At 39.8% G+C, this 23,563-nt stretch overlaps 1 protein-coding gene across 1 annotated transcript in view; it reads left to right on the plus strand.

Moving 5' to 3' along the window:
• PIK3C3 (phosphatidylinositol 3-kinase catalytic subunit type 3) overlaps nucleotides 1-23,563 on the plus strand; it is a 135,845-nt gene that overhangs the window by 44,450 nt on the left and 67,832 nt on the right. Inside the window, exons 10-16 of the mRNA XM_074952302.1 lie at nucleotides 3,335-3,520; nucleotides 4,935-5,089; nucleotides 8,140-8,230; nucleotides 9,465-9,532; nucleotides 13,472-13,577; nucleotides 14,472-14,588; nucleotides 17,623-17,754. Of these exons, the coding sequence (XP_074808403.1) occupies nucleotides 3,335-3,520; nucleotides 4,935-5,089; nucleotides 8,140-8,230; nucleotides 9,465-9,532; nucleotides 13,472-13,577; nucleotides 14,472-14,588; nucleotides 17,623-17,754 (855 nt within the window). The remainder of the gene's footprint in view (nucleotides 1-3,334; nucleotides 3,521-4,934; nucleotides 5,090-8,139; nucleotides 8,231-9,464; nucleotides 9,533-13,471; nucleotides 13,578-14,471; nucleotides 14,589-17,622; nucleotides 17,755-23,563) is intronic.

Raw genomic sequence — 23,563 nt, forward strand, 5'->3', positions numbered from 1 at the left:
ATCTAAATTCCTGATTCAGCAAAGCATTTAAGTGTGTGCTTTGCTGAGCTCTCTTCTCCCTATTCAGCTCCATACATTGAGTAATCCTTAACACCTTGTTGTCAGTGCTTTGAGTCTGGCCAGTATTCTGTTAATGACTCCTGAAGTGAAAAGATTGTTTCAAAAGAAAAAAAAAAAAAAATCAGAGTCCTTGATTTGCCAAATCTCTATAGCTGCCTTGCTGGTTGCTGCCACCCGCTACCATAATTGCTCCTTGGCAATTGGACATTTTGTATAATGGAAGAGACCGTTGATTGAGTCAGCATTGTCTCACTGAAATATTTCCCACAGGCCTTTGGGGGAAAAGGTGTCCCAGGGATCATTGGATTACTTCTGGAGAAGCTTGCTTGTGGTGGCTTGGGGGGAAACTGAGGTGACGCTGCCAACTGCTTGTGCACTGTATTATCAAGAACTACCAGAACTAAGTTCCCTCCATGTGCCTTAAGCAAAGGGTACAATCTAGTACTCTGATCTGGAACATAAGGGTATTAAGTGGCTGAAAAAGAACATTCTTAGTAGGGCTGTCAAGCGAGTAAAAAAAAATAATCATGATTAATTGTGCGATAAATCACGCTGTTAAATAATAATAGAATACCAATTTAAATATTTGTGGATGTTTTCTACATTTTCAAATATATTGATTTCAATTATAATACAGAATACCAAGTGTACAGTGCTCACTTTATTTAGTTTTGTTTACAAATATTAGCACTGTAAAAAACAAAAGAAATAGGAATTTTCAATTCACCTAATACAAGTACTGTAGTGCAATCTCTTTATCATCAAAGTTGAACGTAGAATTATGTACAAAATGTAGAATTACAAATGTAGAATTATATACACAAAAAATAACAGCATTCAATAATAAAGCAATGTAAAACTTTAGAGCCTGTAAGTCCACACAGTTGTACTTCTTTTCAGCCAGGTTTCAGAGTAACAGCCGTGTTAGTCTGTATTCGCAAAAAGAAAAGGAGGACTTGTGGCACCTTAGAGACTAACCAATTTATTTGAGCATGAGCTTTCGTGAGCTGTAGCTGTAGCTTATGCTCAAATAAATTGGTTAGTCTGTAAGGTGCCACAAGTACTCCTTTTCTTTTCAGCCAATCGTTCAGACAAACAAGTTTGTTTACATTTGCAGGAAATAATCCTGCCCACTTCTTGTTTACAATGTCACCTGAAAGTAAGAACAGGCATTTACATGGCATTGTTGTAGCTGGGGTTGCAAGATATTTTCATGCCAGATGTGCTAAAGATTCATATGTCTCTTCATGCTTCAACCACCATTCCAAAGGACATGTGTCCATACTGATGACGTATTCTGCTCGATAATGATCTAAAGCAGTGCGGACCAATGCATGTTCATTTTCATCATCTGAGTCATATGTCACCAAAAGAAAGCTGATTTTTGTTTTTGATGGTTTGGGTTTTGTAGTTTCTACATCAGAGTGTTGCTCTTTTAAGACTTCTGAAAGCATGCTCCACACCTCGTCCCTCTCTGATTTTGGAAGGCACTTCAGATTCGTAAACCTTGGGTTGAGTGCTGTAGCTATCTTTAGAAATCTGACATTGGAATTTTCTTTGTGTTTTGTCAGATCTGCAGTGAAAGTGTTCTTAAATCAAACAACATATGCTGTGTCGTCATCCGAGACTACCATAACACAAAATATATGTCAGAGTGCGGGTAAAACCATGGAGCAGGAGACATACAATTCTCCTCCAATGAGTTCAGTCACAAATTTAATTAACATATGTTTTTTAACAAGCATCACTAGCATGGAAGCATGTCCTCTGGAATGGTGGTTGAAGCATGAAGAGGCATTTGAATGTTTAGCATATCTGGCACGTAATTACCTTGCAATGCTGGCTACAAAAGTGCTATGCGAACACCTGTTCTCACTTTCAGGTGACATTGTAAATAAGAAGCGGGCAGCATTATCTTCCGTAAATGTGAACAAACTTGTCTGTCTAAGAGGTTGGCTGCACAAGAAGTAGGACTGAGAGGGCTGAGTGGGGGGAGGGATAGCTCAGTGGTTTGAGCATTGGCCTGCTAAACCCAGGGTTGTAAGGTTAATCCTTGAGGGGGCCATTTGGGATCTGGGGCAAAAATTGGGGATTGGTCCTGCTTTGAGCAGGGGGTTGGACTAGATGACCTCCTGAGGTCCCTTCCAACCCAGATGTTCTATGATTCTATGACTTGTAGGCTCTAAAGTTTTACATTGTTATGGAGTGCGGTTATGTAACAAAAAAAATCTACATTTGTAAGTTGCACTTTCTCAATAAAGAAATTGCACTACAGTACTTGTATGACGTGAACTGAAAAATACTATTTCTTTTGTTTGTCATTTTTACACTGCAGACATTTGTAATCAAAAGCAATATAAAATGAGCACTGTACACTTTGTATTCTGTGTTCTAATTGAAATAGATATATTTGAAAATGTAGAAAAAACATTCAAAAATATTTAATACATTTCAGTTGGTATTCTATTGTTTAACAGAGCGATTAAAACTGCGATTAATCGTGATTAATTTTTTTCGGTTAATCACATGAGTTAACTGATTAATCAACAGCTCTAATTCTTAGTATTCTAGATAACAGTAAGGCTGATACTCTTAAAAAGCAAACAATTGTTTTTTCATTCAAGTTTGTGATATCAAGCAGAAAGATAGGTCTATTTAACACAACAATAACACCCCTAAAACCTTGCTAAGACCCTTTTCCCCCAACAATCTCCCCCATGATTGATGCAGATTTTAAGGGTTTATTTTCTCCTTTGGTGTGCTTGTAAACCCCATAGTCTCTAGTGATAATTGAGTGTGTTAATTGGGAGGAGAATAAATTGTGAATTTGAGATTTCTGCTACAGAAGATGTAATTCTCTTACACTGTAACACCTTATCTAACATCAGAGGGCCTTACAAAAATTGAAGAATTAATCCTCACAACACCCCAACAAGGTAGGTAAGAATTATCACCCCGTTTTATAGGTGTGCGGGCAATGATACATAGAGAGATTAAGTGACTTGGTCAATGTCATGCAGCAAGTCAGTAGCGTAACTTGGAATAGAACACAGATGTGATTCCCACTGGTGTGTGGTCACACAAGTTTAGTTGCCCACAATATTGCCATTCACTTCAGTTGGGTTCCCCTGGTTTATGCTAATATAATTGCAATAAGAATCTGGTCTTATGCCTTGTCTAGACTGAAACTGAAATATATAACTCTAAATCTTCCAGTTCATTGATTTCTGTAATTGCTTAGGAATAGTCAGTTTTTCTAATCTTTTTTATTTAGGCTTTGACCAAGTTCTTGAAATGTGTCAACTGGGACCTACCCCAGGAGGCAAAGCAGGCACTGGAGCTACTGGGTAAATGGAAGCCAATGGATGTAGAAGATTCTCTGGAACTGTTATCATCTCATTTCACCAACCCAACAGTACGGCGATATGCTGTTGCCAGGTTGCAACAGGCAGATGATGAGGTATTAAAGCACTCTGTTCCGTGTGTGTACTTTACTTTCACCCATGAGAAAATCAAAGGACCTAATGTAGCACATGGAGAAATGTAGAGTTTCCATAATGTTTGCTACTACATGAATATTTATTACCTTTTATAGGAAGGTAATTATGAAAGATAATAAAAGGGTGATCAATGTAAGTTTCTGTTTTTAGGGAGAATAAAACTTCTAGCTTTATTAAGCAAATTTCCTCACAATACAAATCAATACTCTTATTAGATGTCTTCAGCTATGCAGACTAAAACAATCGTACTTTCTCCCCACAACCCAAGAGATCAGTTTTGATGCTAACCTGTTCACTTCAAAATTAACTGCTCCGTTGTTGAATAGTATGCCAGATGCTTCTAGCAATGTATTTTGTAAATATCAGGTATGTCCTGACATTGCACTCCTTTGAGGAAGAAGGTGCAGAAAGATATTCTGTTAGCTAGAAATGAGAGAAAACATTTGCGATAAAGGGGGATTTCTTTTTGAAAACCCATGTAAAAACACTCATTGAGTGTTGGGAACTTAATGGAATCTAATCTTTTATCTAGGTTTTAATATGCATATTACATCTGCCTCCTGTTTTTATGATAGGGAATTTTGTGCCTTCTGGATTGTGCCTTCTGGATGCCTGCTTAACACATTTTTTTAAAAGCAGCCCTTAAAACTGACCGGCTCACAATAGGGAATACTAATTGCCCCCTAGTTAGCACCCACGCACAGTAAGACTGACTGACTCAGTAATACGTCCCATAATATTCTTGACCAAAAAGACATTCCTTGCACCATGCATTGAAGATCACTAAACAGGTTCTAGTAGACCAGCAGAGGGGGGAAATTCCTTAGGTGGTAATTAATTAAAAACCCTGTCTTAAGAATTCAAATCTAGGGACTGTTATATTGCTTTGTTGCTTTTATGATGGTGCATAAGGAAAGAGTCAGCATTAGATAGCCAAGTCCCAGGCTCTGTCCAGCTTTTACAGATGGAAGTCAAACACATTAAAGTGAATAGTTTCACCAATTTTCATTGTATAAGACCAATATGGCTACATTAAACAGATAGTGGAAGTTGATTACAATAAGGTATAAGGAAGACTAACACTAGCCACTCTAAAACAGAAATATACGCCCTTAGATGTGTATTTAAATTGCTATTGTGACTTTTTAATAATGAAAAAAGTGCAAGAAATAGAAATCTGTGTGCAAAGTTATATTCATGACCACTCTTTCTACCCTACACTAGTCATTACACAGTTCCTGCTTCCATTTCTTTACTGATCACTAAACCCTGATTTAGGCTTGTGAATAAATGGTGTAATTCTCAAAAGTGCTGATAATCCAACAGCTCATCTCTCAGTGTATCTATTTTTTTTCTCTGTTATCTCCTTCCAAGGATTTGTTGATGTACCTGTTGCAGTTGGTACAGGCCTTGAAATATGAAAATTTTGATGACATAAAGAATGGATTAGAGCCAAATAAGAGGGATAGTCAGGGTTCAATGTCTGAGAGTATGGCAACATCAGGAACGAATGCTGCAGAAATAGACAGGTAAGGTGCTTTTGCTTCTAGAAGGGAAGAAACAAGGAATATTGGCATCAGCAGTAAAATACTGATTCTCTCTTGCAGGCATGCTGCAGTTTTGTCATTGGCATATACTAAGTTTATATTGCAAGCTTGCTACTCTTGCTTTATTTATGAGACCTTCATGATGCTTCCAGTCATTACCATGTTGAAGACTAAAAGCTCTGAAGCTGCTATGGGGTCTCTTCGGTTGAAAGTCTCATAGTGCCATTCCTGAGACATTAAAGCGGTTGTTTGTTTCTTTGTCTTTAAATACATCTAGCTAGTAATTGAAATGAGTGAGAATTTTTGGTAGAAAGTTTCTTTTAGAAATAGGTTGGGTTTCCTTAAAATCTGTATGTGGCTGGCTAGCAAGAGCCCAGTCATCTGAGGGTATCCAGCACAAACCTTTGTGATACTTGGTATAAAAATTTGTTTGAAGAGGTCCTGGGCACTTTATTTTTTATGAAAACAAAAACAGAAGGCAAAGAAGTACTGAGGCCTGTGAATGCCTGTTCCCTGCAATACAGGAAAATTACTATGTGATTATTCATCACATATGATATTTTCCTCAGTCCTTCACAGAAGGACATTGCCCAGGATCCCTACCTATTTGCCCTAGAGGAAAAGCCTTTCTTTAAATATAGCATTGTTAGGGGCTTATTCCTTCACCCACTTACTTCCCTGGTCCTTCTTGCATGAACAGAGAGCAACAATACCCAAAGTCCAAAGGTGCAAACAATTCGGTGTTTATTGGGGTGAACTTCCAGCAAGCATGATTCCAGTTTCCTTCCTTAGTGTCCCCCTTCCCAGCTCTGACACCACAGAGCCTTACACCTGTGTCCCTGTTCCCATTCCTGCCCTTAGCCAAACATGATTCCAATTTCCCCACTCCCATTCCCTGTTCCCATTTCCCCGACCCACACGCCCACCCACTTCCTGATTGACTGCAGACTATATGCATGAAGTGAGCTGTAGCTCACAAAAGCTCATGCTCAAATAAATTGGTTAGTCTCTAAGGTGCCACAAGTACTCCTTTTCTTTTTGCAGACTATATAGTAAAACTTGAGTTCTGCTTTGCTATACCTTAACCAATCATTTTCCTGAAATTTAACTAACCAATCCTAACATATTGTAACATGATTATGTAACCAATTGTATCCTACCACCTTAATTAGTTTACACCCAGCAAAATTAATTATACAACAGACAGGAACAATCACAGAACCAGACAGAGATTATACAGACAAACAATAGCAAAGTGGGAACTATAATGACAAAACAATACAGAAGTGAGGATTTCACATCCCAGCTATTGGTAAGTGAGTTCTTGCCAGACAGGATGCTATCAAACTAAGTTTCCTTTTACATTTTCTAGGCACTTCCCTTTCTCTGGAGGTGATGGGCATTATCAGGACAGGACTGTATTCCTAACAGCCCAAAAGCACCTTATTTCAATGTGACTAGTTTGGAATGTGAGGATGTGACCAGTCGCTTACCAGCTTATGGCTGCCTCTGCTGCTTAGCCGAAGGCCTTAGCCTAAGAACAGGGCCTCAGACTGTCACAATAAGAGAAGGACCTTACACTGGCAGACAGTGATTTTGATTCTTTCTTTTATACCTCTATAAGTAGCCAAGTGATGAGAATACACCTAAATTCTTAGAGTACAGGCCTTTACTGACAGTCCTGAATATCTATATCCTAACACTCCATCCCTTTTTTTTTTTCTTTTTCTTCTTTTTTTTGGGATCCTCCTGCCCTGAATATCTATATCCTAACAAGCATCCACCAAGATTTTCACTCCTGCTTTTCAACTCCTTAGTATGAGACACACAGGACTCCCTAAGCTCCTGAAATACTTTAATCCTTAGAGCAATAGTACTGGGTGGAGCATGAGGTAGTCCCGTTACCAGCAGCCATGCACAAACCTCTACGTTTAAATGCTGCACATTAAATCTTCCAGTTGGTTCCATCTTGACTGTAGTTGCCAAAGCAGGTCCCCACAGGTGTGCTCGTCCAGTTGCTGCTCCAGTCCTTATACCTGAACTGATATAAAGCATTGTCAGGTATCCCTCACGGTGTTCCTGCCCTTCCAGCCAGATTCAAGCTGTTAAATTTTTGCTTCAGAGCTTAATCCCAGCTCTCTTGGAGTTATATTTTTAAAAGCACCAAAGAAACTTAAGTGCCCAAGTCGCTTTTGAAAATGGGACTTAAGCTCCTAGGTGTTAGATGACTTAGATGTTTCTGAAAACTTTATCTATGGCAGTTAGTGACTGTGCTTAAGGTGCCTTGTAGTCACTTCAATACTGACTTGACATTTAAGCATTCAGATTCAGTGATTCTTTTTGATAGCCTACTCTTGAGAGGGTGTTTTCAGAGCCCCAAAGGAGGAAGGAAGGCAGACCACTTTGCTGGCTTCAAATAATGTCTGTGTGACAGAGCAGTGTCACTGAAAGGCTAAAATTTACTGCCTCAGACTAAAACTAAGTGCAGGGGCATCAGATTTGCCTGCAAATATCTCACAATGCACTGGGAATGTGAAGAATGCATCTAACCTCTCCTAGTGAGATTGTCATGAATCTGATTTGAGGCCAGCCCTGTAGTGCTTTGAAAGGAAGTCGCTCAAAGCAAAAACCTGAGCTGATCAAGACTACATGTTGATGATGTGGCCTGTTCCAGTACAAACCTTACTTCTCCTGATAGGCATAGTGAGAGAGCTTCACCACTGAAGCATCCTACTACACCATCTTGCTTGAAATAGGCTCTGCCAGCACTCTGATCATTTACGTGCTTGAAGTTTTCATGCTTAATTTTTTTACAACCACATTATAGCTAAGTTTAGATTTTTCTGTAGGAATTAATGTTGCCACTGTTGTTAGTTATCGAGCCTGTTTGGCTAATCATAGTCCATTCTTGTAGGTTTCCCAATCTAGGTAATATCCGTTGCAAATGGAATGTACACCATGGTTTTAGTTTTTTTTAAACTGTTAATGTGATCCCAAATCCTAATTGTAAAACACGTGCTTCTTCTTTACAGCTCCCAGATCATAGCAAGTCCCCTTCCTCCTGTATCCTCCCCACCTCCTACTTCTAAAACAAAGGATTCTGCAGAGAGTGAAAACCTTGAAGTAAGTAAAACATGTTAGAGTTATTAACTAAGAAGTATGCAAGATGATAACTGAATCGGTATTTGTTTTATATTGGTCTTTATCCCATAGAATTTGGCTAATATAAATATAACAAGTTCATAAACTTGTTATGATGTTTGACTGTTCCTGAAAGTACATTGCTGCATGGTCCAAAAGATAAGACTTTAGTTTTAACTCTTGCCCTGGGAATATAAATGTGTTAAGATGAAAATTTCAAGTGAACTAAATATAGATTACTTTATTAAGAAAATACTGATGGTTTTTCTGAATGTTTATATCCAAGTTGTTTATGAACACAGTCACACTAATAGGAATAGGTTAATGTTACATTATATATATTTCTGTTAAGCACAAAGATCAGTACCATTTGGTAAAGATAAAAATGAATGTAGAAAAACATAATGAGCATATAATATTACATTCAAGGTAACTTGACTGTGCCTACATATATTCTAGTCCCACCTTCCTGCACCGCAGAGCCCGCACCCTCCAACCCCCACTGCAACCCCCCGCCCTAGCCCAGAGCTCCTTCTCGCACCCTGAACTCCACATTTCTGTCCCCACCCCAGAGCCCACATCCCCCGCTGGAGCCTTCCCCCCCCCCCTGCACCACAACCCCCAATTTCATAAGCATTCATGGCCTGCCATACAATTTCCATACCCAGATGTGGCCCGTGGGCCAAAAAGTTTGCCCACCCCTGCTCTAGCAGAAGTTCCCTCCTTAGCCCTGGCAGCTTCCTTGCAGGCAGCTTCTTTCCCTGAGTTGGACTGAGTTTTCAAGTTCATCCCAGTTTTCAAGTTCATCCCCCTCCCGGCTGGGGGAGGGAGGGTGAAAACAACCCCTCCCCTTCCTGGCTGGGGGAGTGGGTGGGGAGTGGTGACTCCAAACTCGCTGCTACTCCTGCTCTGCTAGCTCCAGCTGCCTTGGGCTGGCAGCACCAGTGTCTTCACCTCCTAGCTGTAAGTGGCTGCCCCACGGGTGGCAATGGGGACAGGCAGCCCAGATGTGCTTACCTTGAAGATGCAGTACAGACACAGTAGAGTACTTGGGTTTTTTTGTTTTTGTTTTTTTGGGGAGGTCTCTGCTGCTGTGTGATTGGTTACTTCCGGTTTCACATGATATCCAGTTGACCGTTCAGTCCGTAACTCTGGTGTTCCTATCTTTAAGGTTCTACTGTGTAACTTTTTTTTTTTACTTTTTAATTTATTCCAGCAAGACCTTTGCACTTTCTTGATATCCCGAGCCTGCAAGAATTCCACACTGGCTAACTATTTATACTGGTATGTCAAGTCTTACTTTGTATTATAGTAGCACCGAGGGTCTCCAAATTTGAGATTAGGGTCCAATTGTGCAAGGTGCTATACAGACACAGAATAAAAGCTAGTCCTTGCCCTGAGGAACTTAATATCTAAATTTGAGATAGATGCAACAGTGGGTTTAAATAAACAAAAGGAGGGATGAGGATTACACAGTGTGCAGTTACATAGTATAAAGATGGCAGTCACTAGTTTATAGAATAACACGTGTATGCATATGTCTCTAGATAAAGTGAGAGCATTATATTTGCAATGATCAAAATACAATTTTAAATTCTCACTTTATGGTCTACAAGTGTCATTCAACTGGAATAAATAAACACTGTAATTCAGTTTTGGATTGTGTAATAATTTTTTGACTTTCATAGCAATCTGTCTATAGCACTCAGTTCGTGCACTGTATTCTAGCACTTAATAAAATGCATAATTGGCATAAGGCACTGTAAACCTGTTGTGCTAAACTAAGACTTGCTTTATTAGCTATCACGGATGAGTACCATAGGATATCTAAATAAGACAGTGCTGCAAATGGTTCCCACTCCCCCCCCCTTATGCATGACCTATAGTTGTGATGCCTTGTCCAGGTGATTGACGTTTTGCACTTAAATCACTGCACTAAATATGTACCCAGGTTTTCTAATTCTGTATGTCATTGATTGAAAATGGTTATCAGTAGTATGCTGTAACTAATACTAATATGCTATGAACAGCACATAGGGTTGGAAATGAAAGGGGTGAATTAAAATACATTGTCCAAAATGGTGTGCCAAAAAACTGACTTATTCTGACAGTGCTTCCAGTTGTAAATCCATCCTCGCAAAATATCTCCTTGTTTTCCCTCTCACGTACAATATTTAAATTTAAAAATATTAATCAAATGGAAGCATGATTTACTACAACACATGGTGAACATGCCAGCATACACTCTTTTTCTCTGTCATAGCCTAGAATATTTGTTTAAATTAAAAATATAATGGGCTACTTTTCTGAAGATAAGGAACTACAAGCGTGATTACTGGTAATAGAAGTTAAATATTTGGTCTGGTCAAACATTCTTATTTATTTAAGTAGAAATAACTTAGTCTAGCTTCGCTCACTTAAATGTGTGGTTCATTTCACAGTCATTACTGAAGCTTTTGCATTTTTCCAATTACATAAAACCCAAAACCTTTTCATACATGCAAGATTGTGTGCGGTTTGTATCACTAGAGAATACAAGTACATTGCATTCTGAAACTTGGAACAAACTTTCTTCTTCCTAACTCATTCAGTCAACAAACTGTCAAGCTCTCTCAAAACACTCTTGCTTTCTGACCACAAAATCAACTAATTTATTCTTTCTTTTCCTTTCAGACATCTCAATTTCTCAGTGACAAAATCCAAATGTCACAGCTACTGTTTGATCTGGCATAGCCATAAATCCTTTTGGCTGCTGATCAATTACTTTTTTCAGCTAACCGGACGCAGCACGAGCTTAAAACAATCAATAGAAAAATTCAGTAATCCTTGAAACTCCGGCATCACATTCATATTACTGTGATGCTAGAGCCATTCCTGTACTTTTTCACGTTTGTGCATAGATGACTAAAACTATGTTTTGTGTATGCACCATCTACTGAGGCATATGATATCAGGCCTTTGGGCCTGCCTCTCGAGAAGTTAGAGAGACACCATGTAGTACTTTCCTTTGCAAAGAAAGATGAGATAAAGGCACATTTTAATGCATTTCTTTGCATTTTCCCTATTCCCCTTCGCTTGTTGAGTACATAAGCTTTGAAAATATACATGAGAAGCTGTCAGACTTCATTTCCTCTGTAGTAAGATCTAAATTCGTAGTCTTAAAAAAGGCTATCCCACTAGTAATCACTGCTGCAAGAGTAAGAGAGCTTTCAAAATGACTTTTGGTTAGCTATAGGATTTATCAAAATTATAGCCCTTGTGAAATACAGGTATTTGTCTGGATACTGAATGTATTTCACATTTTGTTATGAATTTGTAAATTAGTTTAGAACGATGTATCGCAGACAAGCTTGATGGAAAATTCACACTTGATATGTAGCAAGCTCTTGAATCAATTTGAAGAGAGAGCCCATGACAGCAGATTATCTAATGGATTGTGCAGTTTCCTGCAGTTGATTTTCTACATTGAGAAGAGACCATTTTGATACGTTCTTCTATGGCTACCAAATTTATATATTAATCCCTATCTACTCAAAACATGCTCTTCAGTCCAGAAATGTAGCTAGGTCATACAATCCTCTGCACCTAGTCCTTATATCCATGTGCAGCTTTGTCAACTTTTGCATAGTTTTGTCTTGGGAATGGAATTGCAGCTCCATTTTTGAATTGGCTCAAGTTGTCACCTCGTTTCCTCCTTTCATCTCCCATGCTGTTAAATGAACTTCTTTCTCTTTTGGGTGCCTGACACAGTGTTTAATTTGCGCCAGGGCTTGCCAGGGTTGAGCCCTGACACCGCTGGGCTTGGCAGTTCATAGCCCCGGCACCTCTGGGCTTGCTGTATCTGTTATGAATGTAAAAAAATTGCTTGAGCCCCAGCACCTCTTTCATTACAAATTAAGCACTGACTGGACAGTAGTTGTCCCAGCATATAACCAGTTTCAGTGATCTAAGATGGAAACAAAGTATATGTTGCATAAGATAGGTAGAAACGTAATTGTTAGGCAGAGCATAAAATCAACTAGACTTAATATTAGGAAAAGTGTAGTTAGCTCGGCTCTCAGATTTATTCATTTGGTTTAATTTGTAATCAACATTCTTGTCAGCACTCCTCAAACTTGCTATGGGCTCTCTCAGTATTTAAAAACCCAGTTATCCAATCAGTAACAAAACTATTCTGCCCATGTACCTCTGATGTTGGAGGAGGTGTCCCATTGAGCCTGTATAGTGCCTAACATGTTGGAGCTCCAGTCCTGGGGCACCACCATAAGGTAAGCAGAAAGGTAACTGTCACAGCCTGGGTGGAATTAGTCCATAACGTCTGTGAAGACTGATTAGGTTCACTACATTTGCATAGTCACTTGACCTAATCCAAACCAAGCATTAGAAAATGTAATGTATTCAGTTAGATATTAAATAGCCCCTCCTGGAATACGCACAGTTGTATGTATTGTGCTATATTATATCTCAGAGGACAGAAGGAGGATAGTTGACAAACCGCCTGTTTTGGTTAGCATTACTTTATCGTTTATAAGTGAAATTATATTTCTATGCTGCATATGAAATAACCTATAAGGTCAATCAGAGTAAGAACCACACACAATTTACCAAAATAAGGCATAAAATTAAAAATGATTGTAAAATATTGTTCTCTTCTCTGGCTGAGGCCTCTAGTCTGGTGATCCTTTAAAAAATGAACAGTAACCTCTTTGCAAAGCCATGCTCTGGGGTCACTCAAGTATTCTTCCACCCCAATTGCTGATGGAACATGCAGTGACAATGCATTGGGCGGGGGAGAATGGGGGTTCAGGAGGTTGTTTGCACGCCATTTTGTAGCACTCAGATTAGGAATGGGTAATAGAGCAGTGAGAATGGTGGAAACACTCCTCTCAATGAGTGGTAGGACAAATGATTAGTGTAGATGGATATGCAATGGGGCAGAGGTGTGTGTCTGGCATACCCATCCATACTTGCTCCGTTTGAGTGCTACCACTCCGTCTTAAGTGAAAGTAAATCTCAGGTGTTTCAAGTACTCCATATATCAGTGGAAAGACCCAGGGTGCCTGTCCCTGATACTGCTACCTGAAGGTTCAGGTTTTGCCCTGAATCAAGTAAAGATTAGTTTTGCTGTAATTGCAGATCTTTATTACACAGCTGTAGTACTGCACAGGTAAGTGATTTGTGTTGCAGAAGGACAACCTAACTGAGATTGTTTTTGTGTTAAAGGTATGTAATAGTGGAATGTGAAGACCAAGACACTCAGCAGAGGGATCCAAAAACTCATGAAATGTACCTAAATGTGATGAGACGGTTTAGTCAGGCTCTATTAAAGGTAACCCATCCCTTAGGTAATGAAAGATTAAGCAGTTTGCAGGTATTTGCTTTCTTTAAAAAGACACTAGTTTCCTATGATGCCATAGCATAAGCATTGCAGTCTGCCAAACCCCTACTTCTCCCTGGAATTAATTTGATCTGCTGTAAATGGTGTAATTTTAGTTCAGAACAAATGAATGCAACTGTCAAGGGAAGTATTTCCCTTTCTCTATTTGTTGCTTTTCAGGTAAATTGTAAACTGACTTTTCATATCATGCTTGCCTGTAGACCCACTTGCATCTGGCAGTGAATGTCTGATATTTTGGGGGAATAATTGCCCTGCTTGACAAACTGGAGGCTGGATCACTAGCCTTTGCTGAATCAAGAAGTAGTGCCAATCTGTGTGTCAGCAGCAGAGGGTGCTGATGTAGTGAAAAAGGGTCCTTCTCCTGAGCTATAGTTCATAACATCTGGCATATATGTACAGAGTTATCTGGCTTAAGTCTAACAGTCAGGTATCTTTCATTGCATTTTACTTCACATCTCATTAATGCTGCTTCAAGGTTTTTATGTGACTCAGGAAGTACAAAGGCATATTTCACATGTGAGAATCTTCGTGAAACTTACTTCCCCCCCTGTGAATTAATTTGTCATGCATGAATGTTTACCACTCAAATTATTATTGTTGATGTAAATGGAAGTGCACTGAAAGGTCAGATAACTGATTGCCAGCTATAGCAATTCTGATTACATTTTACAGAAAATACTGTGCTTTGAATGAACTCTGAAATGAAAGATAATTGATCTTTTTTATTAACTTGGGAAATCTAGCTAGACTAAGAATAAATGTACAAATTTCAGATGTAATTATGGAACAAAGACCTAATTTTCTGTTTCTTTTTCATTCACGTAGGGTGATAAATCTGTCAGGGTTATGCGTTCTTTGCTGGCAGCGCAGCAGACATTTGTAGATCGACTGGTTCATCTAATGAAGGCAGTGCAGCGTGAAAGTGGGAATCGTAAAAAAAAGGTAAATGCAGGAATAAAAAATTTTGTGGTTAAAATTTTAGAGTAGGGTATTAGTTTTCACTGGAAACTTTTGCTAAGTTGTGTAACAAGATATTCTGAATTTTTCTAATGTCTTATCTAAGTTAAGCATATATGCTAATATGCAGTGTATGTGTTTTGGTTAGACTGAAGTATTTTAGCTCTTTTGGCTTTTTTTGCTTTGAGCTATTCTAGTTCTGTTTGGGTTTTTTTGGTCACCTTTTTGGAAACACACATGGAAGACTCAAATTTCTGGGAAATTTTTTCTCAAAGATGCTTTTTGATCAATTTATTTTTCCTCTCTAATTTATACAACTATAACTGTCTTGTACCCTCTGGAAGGTATATTCAGAGTAGCGCTTTGGCGCTAAGGGTACATCTACACAGCGGCTGGGCAGTGTGATTCCTACCTCAGGTAGATGTACATGCACTAGGTCTGCTTGAACTAGTGTCTAAAAACAGTGTGGTCATGGCAGCTGCCTGAATGCAATTCTGCCTGACCCTCTCTCCGGGTATGTACTTGGGTAGCTTATGTTTTGAGTTTTTTAGACAGGGTTTTTTACGCCTTTCTTAGCTATTAATTGTGGTATATTTACTGTGTCAGTAGTTCATCTATTTTTCCCCTTTCACCCTTTGGTGAGTAGAGTTAGAAACCGATGGGTTTTTTGGTTGTATACTTATGATTCTTGATTTTCTTTAGTCTTTTTGTTCCTGTGTTTTTGAGACATTTGACTGTATGCCATGTTCATTCTATTCATTTTATCTTTGTTACTGCTTGTGTCCTTCAGTCCTTCAATAGCATCGTTAATACCAGTTTCACCACCTCCTTTCTCCCCCAAAAATGTTGTGCTGAAAATTTCATTTCCTTATTGTAGGACCCATTTTCCATAGCATGTACTAAATTACTTTTTAATACTGATTTGTGCCTGAGATTTTCATATACATTTACATGGAAAAGTGTGAATGTGGTATAGCAGCAGCAAGACACTGGAAACCACCATAATCCTAAATACTAATATAGATTGAGACATATAGACTTCATAATCTGATTTTAGACTAATCATTAGATCTTGCTATCATCTCCTCCTTAATCCACCAGAAAATCTGGATAAAAATCAGGATCTTGCTAAGAAAAAACAAACTTTGCATTGTAGCTGAGCTTTCAGAGATCTTGGATACACACTGAAAATGTCTGAACTTTATTACAAATATTAGCTGAAGAGCTTGATACTATATGTTCCAATCTCTATAGTGTTTTTTAGGATCCAAGTATTTATGGCATATGAGTTAAAATGAACAAAAACAACACAACAACTCCCTTTTTATATGTTTGTTGGTTCTTTATACCAATATTCAACAAGGAGCTTTAATCTTCTGTGAGGTCAGTGGCTCCTTTCTAGATTCATGATCTCTTCCATAATTTAATTTTGAGTCTTGGATATTTTTAATATGCATTTATAACTTTCATCAAACCTGTTAAGTTGAATTTATTTCAACGAACGCACACACACACTCTGTTTATCCAGAAAAAGGAATATATTTAGTCATGCTTTGTGTGATTGTATCTATAATACATAAAGGGGAAAATACATTATGAAAATTGGGTAATATGCATATGTTCTTGAAATGTGCTTCTGGCCTATAATCTATCCTACACATAAACCACAGAGAAACACTTGCAAGATGTATCGTATATAGTAATTGCTGACATATTTCTGTATAACTCAAATGTATGGGTTCGGGCTATCATCTGGCCTGCAGCAACTGGCCGTTGTAAATATGCCCGGGGTGTTTGAGCTAATAGAGTGGACCTATGCCCCTCCGCTTTGCCTCTGGCTGGCGTTAAAATCAGTGGAATCTGCTGCATCTCTCTTCACTTCTTGTCTATTCTGTGCATAGTTGGCAGGAGGAAATAGGGCGGCTGTTGAGCATTTGGTGAATAAGTTCTTTATTATATAGGCTATTAGGTAAATAGTTCTGACTGAATCAGAGTTTTAAAAATGTGTGCAGTGTTGATTATTTTAAAATATAGTAGATTCAATATTGTAAATGTAGGGCCAGCTCCTACGGTGAGATTGTCGCAGGCTTTTACCACCACGAGTGAACCCGTTGAAGTCAGCAGGGCTCCATACAGGTGCAGGGCTCCATCAGTATAATTCCAAGTGCAGGATCATATCCTAGAGCAGTGAGACTCAGAGTGTGGCTTGTGAGCCGCAAGTGGCTCTTTAATGCATCTTCTCTGGCTCTTTGAAGCACATGATATAAAACACTGTGTGATTTAATTATTGACCAGTCTAAGTTATTAATCAGGATGCTTTTATCATGTTATTAACCAGTTAGGTTATCAACTTGCACTAAGTTTATTAACTTATTTGCTGTGAGAATTATATAAAAGTAAATATTTCCCCCCTCATACAGTTTTAAATATGAATAGTTCTATAGTAACTGGAACAATGAATTCACACTACTATTGCTCTTTTGGGTAATGTTGATAACTAATTTGACTCCTGAACCCCTGAGATCTGAGTATCACGGTCCTAGAGCATGAACAGACCTTGTATAAGAGAATGAAAGACCTCTATTAATAGAAACTGGAAAATAGAAAATGGAAAACCAACACCCCTTCGTAGGGGCATGTGACCAATTTACAAAAATACAAAGAAATTATTGGAAGGTTACTATCCCTGACACAACTAAACCTGCATGTATTTCTATGACTGTCTTTGAACTGGGTGTAGAATATCTGATTACTTTGCCTGTTCTGCAATTTTTTTTTTAATTTCACATTGTGCTAACGATGGATGTTACATTGCTTTGAAGGCATAAAGTGCTTTATAAATGCTATATTATATGGATATACATCTGCTTTTTTGTTACTGCACATTTTTATACCCAACTATATAAATATTTCTGCAAGGGTTGTTCTCATGCTTTTCCATCTGTATTTCTTTTAAACTCCATTTGCATTTTCATCTAATTGGACTTTTGGGTTTTTACTCTCTCTTTTTTTTTTTTAGAATGAGAGGCTACAGGCATTACTTGCAGACAATGAGAAGATGAATTTATCCGATGTGGAACTTATTCCACTTCCTTTAGAGCCTCAGGTGAAAATCAGAGGAATAATCCCAGAGACAGCTACACTGTTTAAGGTAAATGGGAGAGGTCTTCCATTGAATAAGTGAGTTACAATTAAACCTTAATTTTTGAAATACTAACAGAAACATTACCTTGAAAAACTACTTGCTGTTGAATTTGTCAAACAAGCTTTGTGCTCCTGAAATTGAGAGGCTAATATCACTGAATTTAGTGGGGCAAGTGCACAATCAAAGTATCTGTACCCGAGTGCAACCAATGCTTAAGTGGCATTTTGGTCTAAAAGACTGTATCCTCTACTCTTTCCTTATGAAATGCTGTGAGTGTGTGCGTACTAATTGGCCACAATACTGTAAGCAATGGAGTTGACGTAGAGAGATGGGTTTTACATTTTGTTCTGAGCGGGGTGAGATCCATGAACATTTTGATATTCAGACAGGACTTCCCTATCTGCGGGCTAGCTACTAAGAGATCAGAGCCAGCACAACAATGGTCCACCATCCATTCTATATGACTTATTAAAAATCCATGATCAACAGAGTCAAACCTTGCTGACAGACTGTTTGTTATGAACTGGGTGCAAATGGTAGTAATAGTAGTGATGCGCAAATGGGTACATAACTTATGGGTCTGCCAAAATTCTGCGTAAATCACGAAGATGTGCATCTTTCTACAATCTTCCAGCACCTCACCTTCTCTGGCCACACTGTAGACTTTTCTCCATGTGTGCGTTTGTGTTTTCTTCGGAATAGAGAGTTACTCCACTTTCTTTCTTCCTTCTTCATTGCCTTCGCCTTGTCTGATCATTTGGGGTTGGTGGTTCTTGTTGTTCATTTTCAAGCATTCTTGTCAAGTGTCTTCTCCATGCTGATACGAGCCTTCTTCATGTCCTCCTTCAGCATCACAAACCAACTTTTCTAAGTCTTCCTCATGGTCTTTATCCTGTGACTACTAGCTTTTGTACTCTGGCCAACATATCCCACATCACTTCATCTCACGTGACTAGCCATCTCAGTTTATGCTCCCTCTGCTTTTCCACAATGGGGCAACCTGCATTGTGGTTTGCACCATTTCATTGTGTAGCCTATCGGCACTGACGTCCAACTGAGCATACTCATTTCAGGAGTGTGAAGCAGTTGTTGTTCGTTCTTCTTCATTGGCCAGCATTCTGACCTATGCATCATGGCTGACCTAATCATGAACTTATACGCTTTGCTCTTTAGTTTACTTGGCATATTCTTGTTGCAGAGATTTACCTTCAACTTTATTTTTAATGTGCAGACCCCTAAAATTTTTTGAATGGAGGTGTGGACCCTTTTGGAAATCTTGTACATAGTCTGTGGACCTCCAGGGGTCCACGGACCACAGGTTGAAAACCACTGTTCTATGGTAATGACAACCTTTCACAAACATCTTAAACATATTCTATGGACCTCCAGAGATCTGTGGACCACAGGTTGGAAACTACTGGTTTACACCAAGCACTTTTCATGTGGCTACTAACATCTGCATTTACCTTCCCGTCATGACTCAACACTGTGCCAAGATATTTAAATTGTTGCACGGATTTTAACTCTACGCCGTCTAATTTTACTGGGTTCTCATTATCTCTCAACAAAGCATCATATGTACTCCATCTTTTTTTGGCTGATTCGTAAACCATTTTCTTCTAATGCAGATCTCCATAGTCGTAGCCCCCTTTCCAGTTTGTATTATCTTCTTGGCGCAACATATTGTCATTGTTACAAAGCATGCCCCAAGGAGCTTTTCCCCTGATGTCCTGTGTCAAGGTATCCATTATAATCACAAACGTGAATGGACTTAAGGCTGATCCTTGATGTTGATCTACCATCATGGTGAATGACTCACTGTAGCTGCAGCTGCTTCTCACTACCCTTGTACATGGCCATGATAGTCTGAATGTATGTCTCCAGCAGATTATGCCACAGCAGGTGCCATCATAATAATTCTCTAGGAACTTTGTCATAAGACATCTTATTCTAAATGCAATTCCTCGTGTTTCTCCCTGTGCTGCTTCTGCAACACTCAGGCTGCAAACACTGCATCCATTGTTGACCGTCCTGGCATACACCTGAATTGGTGGTGGTTTACTTGGTGCTCCAGCTCCTCCCACAGTCTTTATAATTCTTGCAGGCATTTCATCGGGTGAATCATTAACTTGATGGGTTGGTAATTACTACATTCTTGAACATCTCCTTTCTGCTTAAAAATAGGGACGAATTTTCAATTTTCCAGTATAGTGAATTAAGGTGAGAAAGTTTGTCGTCATAACCATGGTCTTCATAAATGATCTGGAGGATGGTGTGGATTGCACTCTCAGCAAATTTGTGGATGATACTAACCTAGGAGGAGTGGTAGATACGCTGGAGGGCAGGGATAGGATACAGAGGGACCTAGACAAATTGGAGGATTGGGCCAAAAGAAATCTGATGAGGTTCAACAAGGATAAGTGCAGGGTCCTGCACTTTGGACGGAAGAACCCAATGCACCGCTACAGACTAGGGAGCGAATGGCTAGGCAGCAGTTCTGCGGAAAAGGACCTAGGGGTGACAGTGGATGAGAAGCTGGATATGAGTCAACAGTGTGCCCTTGTTGCCAAGAAGGCCAGTGGCATTTTGGGATGTATAAGTAGGGACATAGCCAGCAGATCGAGGGACGTGATCGTTCCCCTCTATTCGACATTGGTATGGCCTCATCTGGAGTACTGTGTCCAGTTTTGGGCCCCGCACTACAAGAAGGATATGGATAAATTGGAGAGAGTCCAGCAAAGGGCAACAAAAATGATTAGGGGTCTGGAACACATGACTTGTGAGGAGAGGCTGAGGGAACTGGGATTGTTTAGTCTGCAGAAGAGAAGAATGAGGGGGGATTTGATAGCTGCTTTCAACTACCTGAGAGGTGGTTCCAAAGGGGATGGTTCTAGACTATTCTCAGTGGTAGAAGAGGACAGGACAAGGAGTAATGGACTCAAGTTGCAGTGGGGGAGGTTTAGGTTGGATATTAGGAAAAACTTTTTCACTAGGAGGGTGGTGAAACACTGGAATGCGTTACCTAGGGAGGTGGTAGAATCTCCTTCCTTAGAGGTTTTTAAGGTCAGGCTTGACAGAGCCCTGGCTGGGATGATTTAGTTGGGGATTGGTCCTGCTTTGAGCAGGGGGTTGGACTAGATGACCTCCTGAGGTCCCTTCCAACCCTGATATTCTATGATTCTATGGTCTGTTGCTTTAAATGCCTCAATTGGTACACTATTCGGTCCCTCTGCCTTGCTATGTTTCATCATCTTGAGCGATGTCTGAGTCTCCACCAGGATGGTAAATCTTGTAAGGTTGTTGCTTGTGCATAGTTTCCTCAGTGGTTTCTTTACATTCTCTTTACTGAGCAGTTTCTCATAAACCTGCTGCCACCTCCTAATGACGTCACACTCTTCCACCAGTGCTCTTCTGTTTTCTTCTTTAATCCACTTCACAGTTCCCAAGTCTCTGTGCTTCTTTGCCTAATCTTGGGTAATCTATATATTCCTTTCCCTCCTTCCTTCCATAGTAGTCCTGTGTAAAAGACTTTAAGCGCCTGACCCTTAGCTTCTGTAACTGCTCTTTTGTTGTTGTTGTTGGGTTTTTTTTGCTGTTTTCTTTACCAGCTTGTATTCCTCATAATTGTCTACCATTCCTACTTTCTGCCATCATTTACACCTTTCTGTCTTCTTTACAGATTCTTGTACATTGTTTGACCACCACTGTGTCCCCTTGCAATGAACTTTCCCTCCTTTTGTTTGGCCACATGCAGCTTGTGAATAGTCTGTAATGTGTTTGGATATTTTCCCCCAAACCTCTTTGGTATCATTGTGGTCAGTTTGATCGTTGCCCGAACTAAGTAGAATCTTTGTCCTTATACCTCAGACTAACTTTCCTTTCCGCAAGGCTCTACCTCTTTGTTCCACAACTCATCTTTTGTCCCCCACTAGCCTTTTCACCCAGAAGTCAATTGCACAGCAATATAAACTGCTTATGATTTGCTCTCCTGGCATCAGTTTAGTCTCACATTTTTAGGTTACTTCCTTACAAGAGGAAGAGATCTAAAAATGTGAGAGAGGCTAAACTCAACCCAGGAGAGTTATTTACAAACAATTGACCTCGGACATGTTGGTACCACACTCGTGTGTAATTAAGTACTCTTCCCTCTTTACAATGTATCTATTGGTAATAATCGGGCCACGGGCTCTGGCTAACTCTAAGATAGCGCCACCGGCTTCATTTCTGGTTCCAAAGTCTCATCCTCCATGACGTCATTGTAGTCGTCACTGTGTTCTCCTACATGTGTGTGGAGGTCTGCTCCAATAATCAAGTACTCTGCTTGTGGAACTTCACTTGTCACTGGGTTCAGCACTATCTGGAATTCTGCCTTCTCCTCAGTCACACAACCAATCTGCGGTGCATATCCGAATAAAAAAACACAAATGTTTGTTCTCTGCTCCAGGGCTTTGGAGCAGAGCCCGGAGCTGGAGCGTGGAGCAGCTCCGGAGCAGTGAAGCTGCAGGGGTTTTTGCTGGAGCTGGAGTGGAGCCGGGGCACCAGATCCAAAGCCCTGCTCTGCTCAGTACTATTCTAACTTTCATTGACCAGTTGCTCTTCTTTAGGATGACCACTACCTTGTCCTGTAATAATTCTGCTACAATTATTCCTACTTTGTTCCTCCTTGCTACTGAGCCATAATACGTTATCTTGTAACCATCTCCAGTGTTTATGGATTTTGACCACTTCCATTTTGTTTCTTGTATGCAGACAATATGCACTCTCCTTCTTTTCACTGTCTCAGCTATTTCTCTTGATTTCCTAGTCATTGTTTCCACATTCAGTGAAGCCAAACATAATTCTTGGGCTTGCTTCTTCAGCTGCATGTGCCCTTAATGGGGTGGCCTTTTCATATTTTCCACAGCTGTCTGGTGAAGTGGTTGCACGTTGCTTCCAGGGGATGCCATAGCATTCTAGTGATATGGTCCCTGAAGACAAAGACCCATAGAGCATATGTGTTTGGCACACTTCCCGGCATACTTTTACAAACTGGCTGGCCAGGCCTGATGTTCTTGGGTTGAAATCAGAGTCCATTATCCTAGGTGGACTAGGTTGAATGAGCCCCACCTGCCCAGAGCAATCTGGTTATAAGATGCCAGATACTCGCCGTTCACACTCCCATTTTCAACTAAGAACAACTCTGCCATGAGAAGGCAAGCAGTAGTTTAGCTGTCAGAGGCTATACATTATGCTAATCAGATGAGGCATTTTCTTGGCAATGAGAGCTCACCCCCAAAGCCACCTAAACTATGACTGCTCTTTAGGAGGCACTGTCTTTCTACAGCTACATGTAAAACTAGAGGTGGGGTTAGGGAGATCTTTACAAGTCAAAATAGCAAGCTCTTTAGCCGGGATAAGAATGACCTTGTCCCAACAGACATACCCACTGTTTAGGAGAGGACAAGGAGCTATCTGTCATCTGAGGTTCACGCTACTCCTGTGGTAGTTAGTTGGTCTGTAGGGCAGTCACCTTCCTCTCTGACACAGCTCCAAAGCACTGCAGAACCCTTAGCTGATCCTGGCAAACTAATCACCTATTGTTTGGAGAGCAATTTGTCTTGCAACAAAAGCTTTGACAGATGGTGGTTGTTCACCCATAGCACGCTGAATCTTTGTGGGAATGTAATGCTTAATTGTCTAGACAGATTCTGGATCATGTAGCAGAGCAGCTACTTTAGGAATGTATTGGAAGTCAGCCTTTGACATGAGGTGGTGGTTTTCTTTTCAATTTAAAAAAGAAAAACCATAAGCAAGATTGGGAGGTCCAGCATGGTCC

The sequence above is a fragment of the Natator depressus genome, chromosome 5 (assembly GCF_965152275.1).
Source record: "Natator depressus isolate rNatDep1 chromosome 5, rNatDep2.hap1, whole genome shotgun sequence".
In the NCBI taxonomy this organism is placed as follows: Eukaryota; Metazoa; Chordata; order Testudines; family Cheloniidae; genus Natator; species Natator depressus.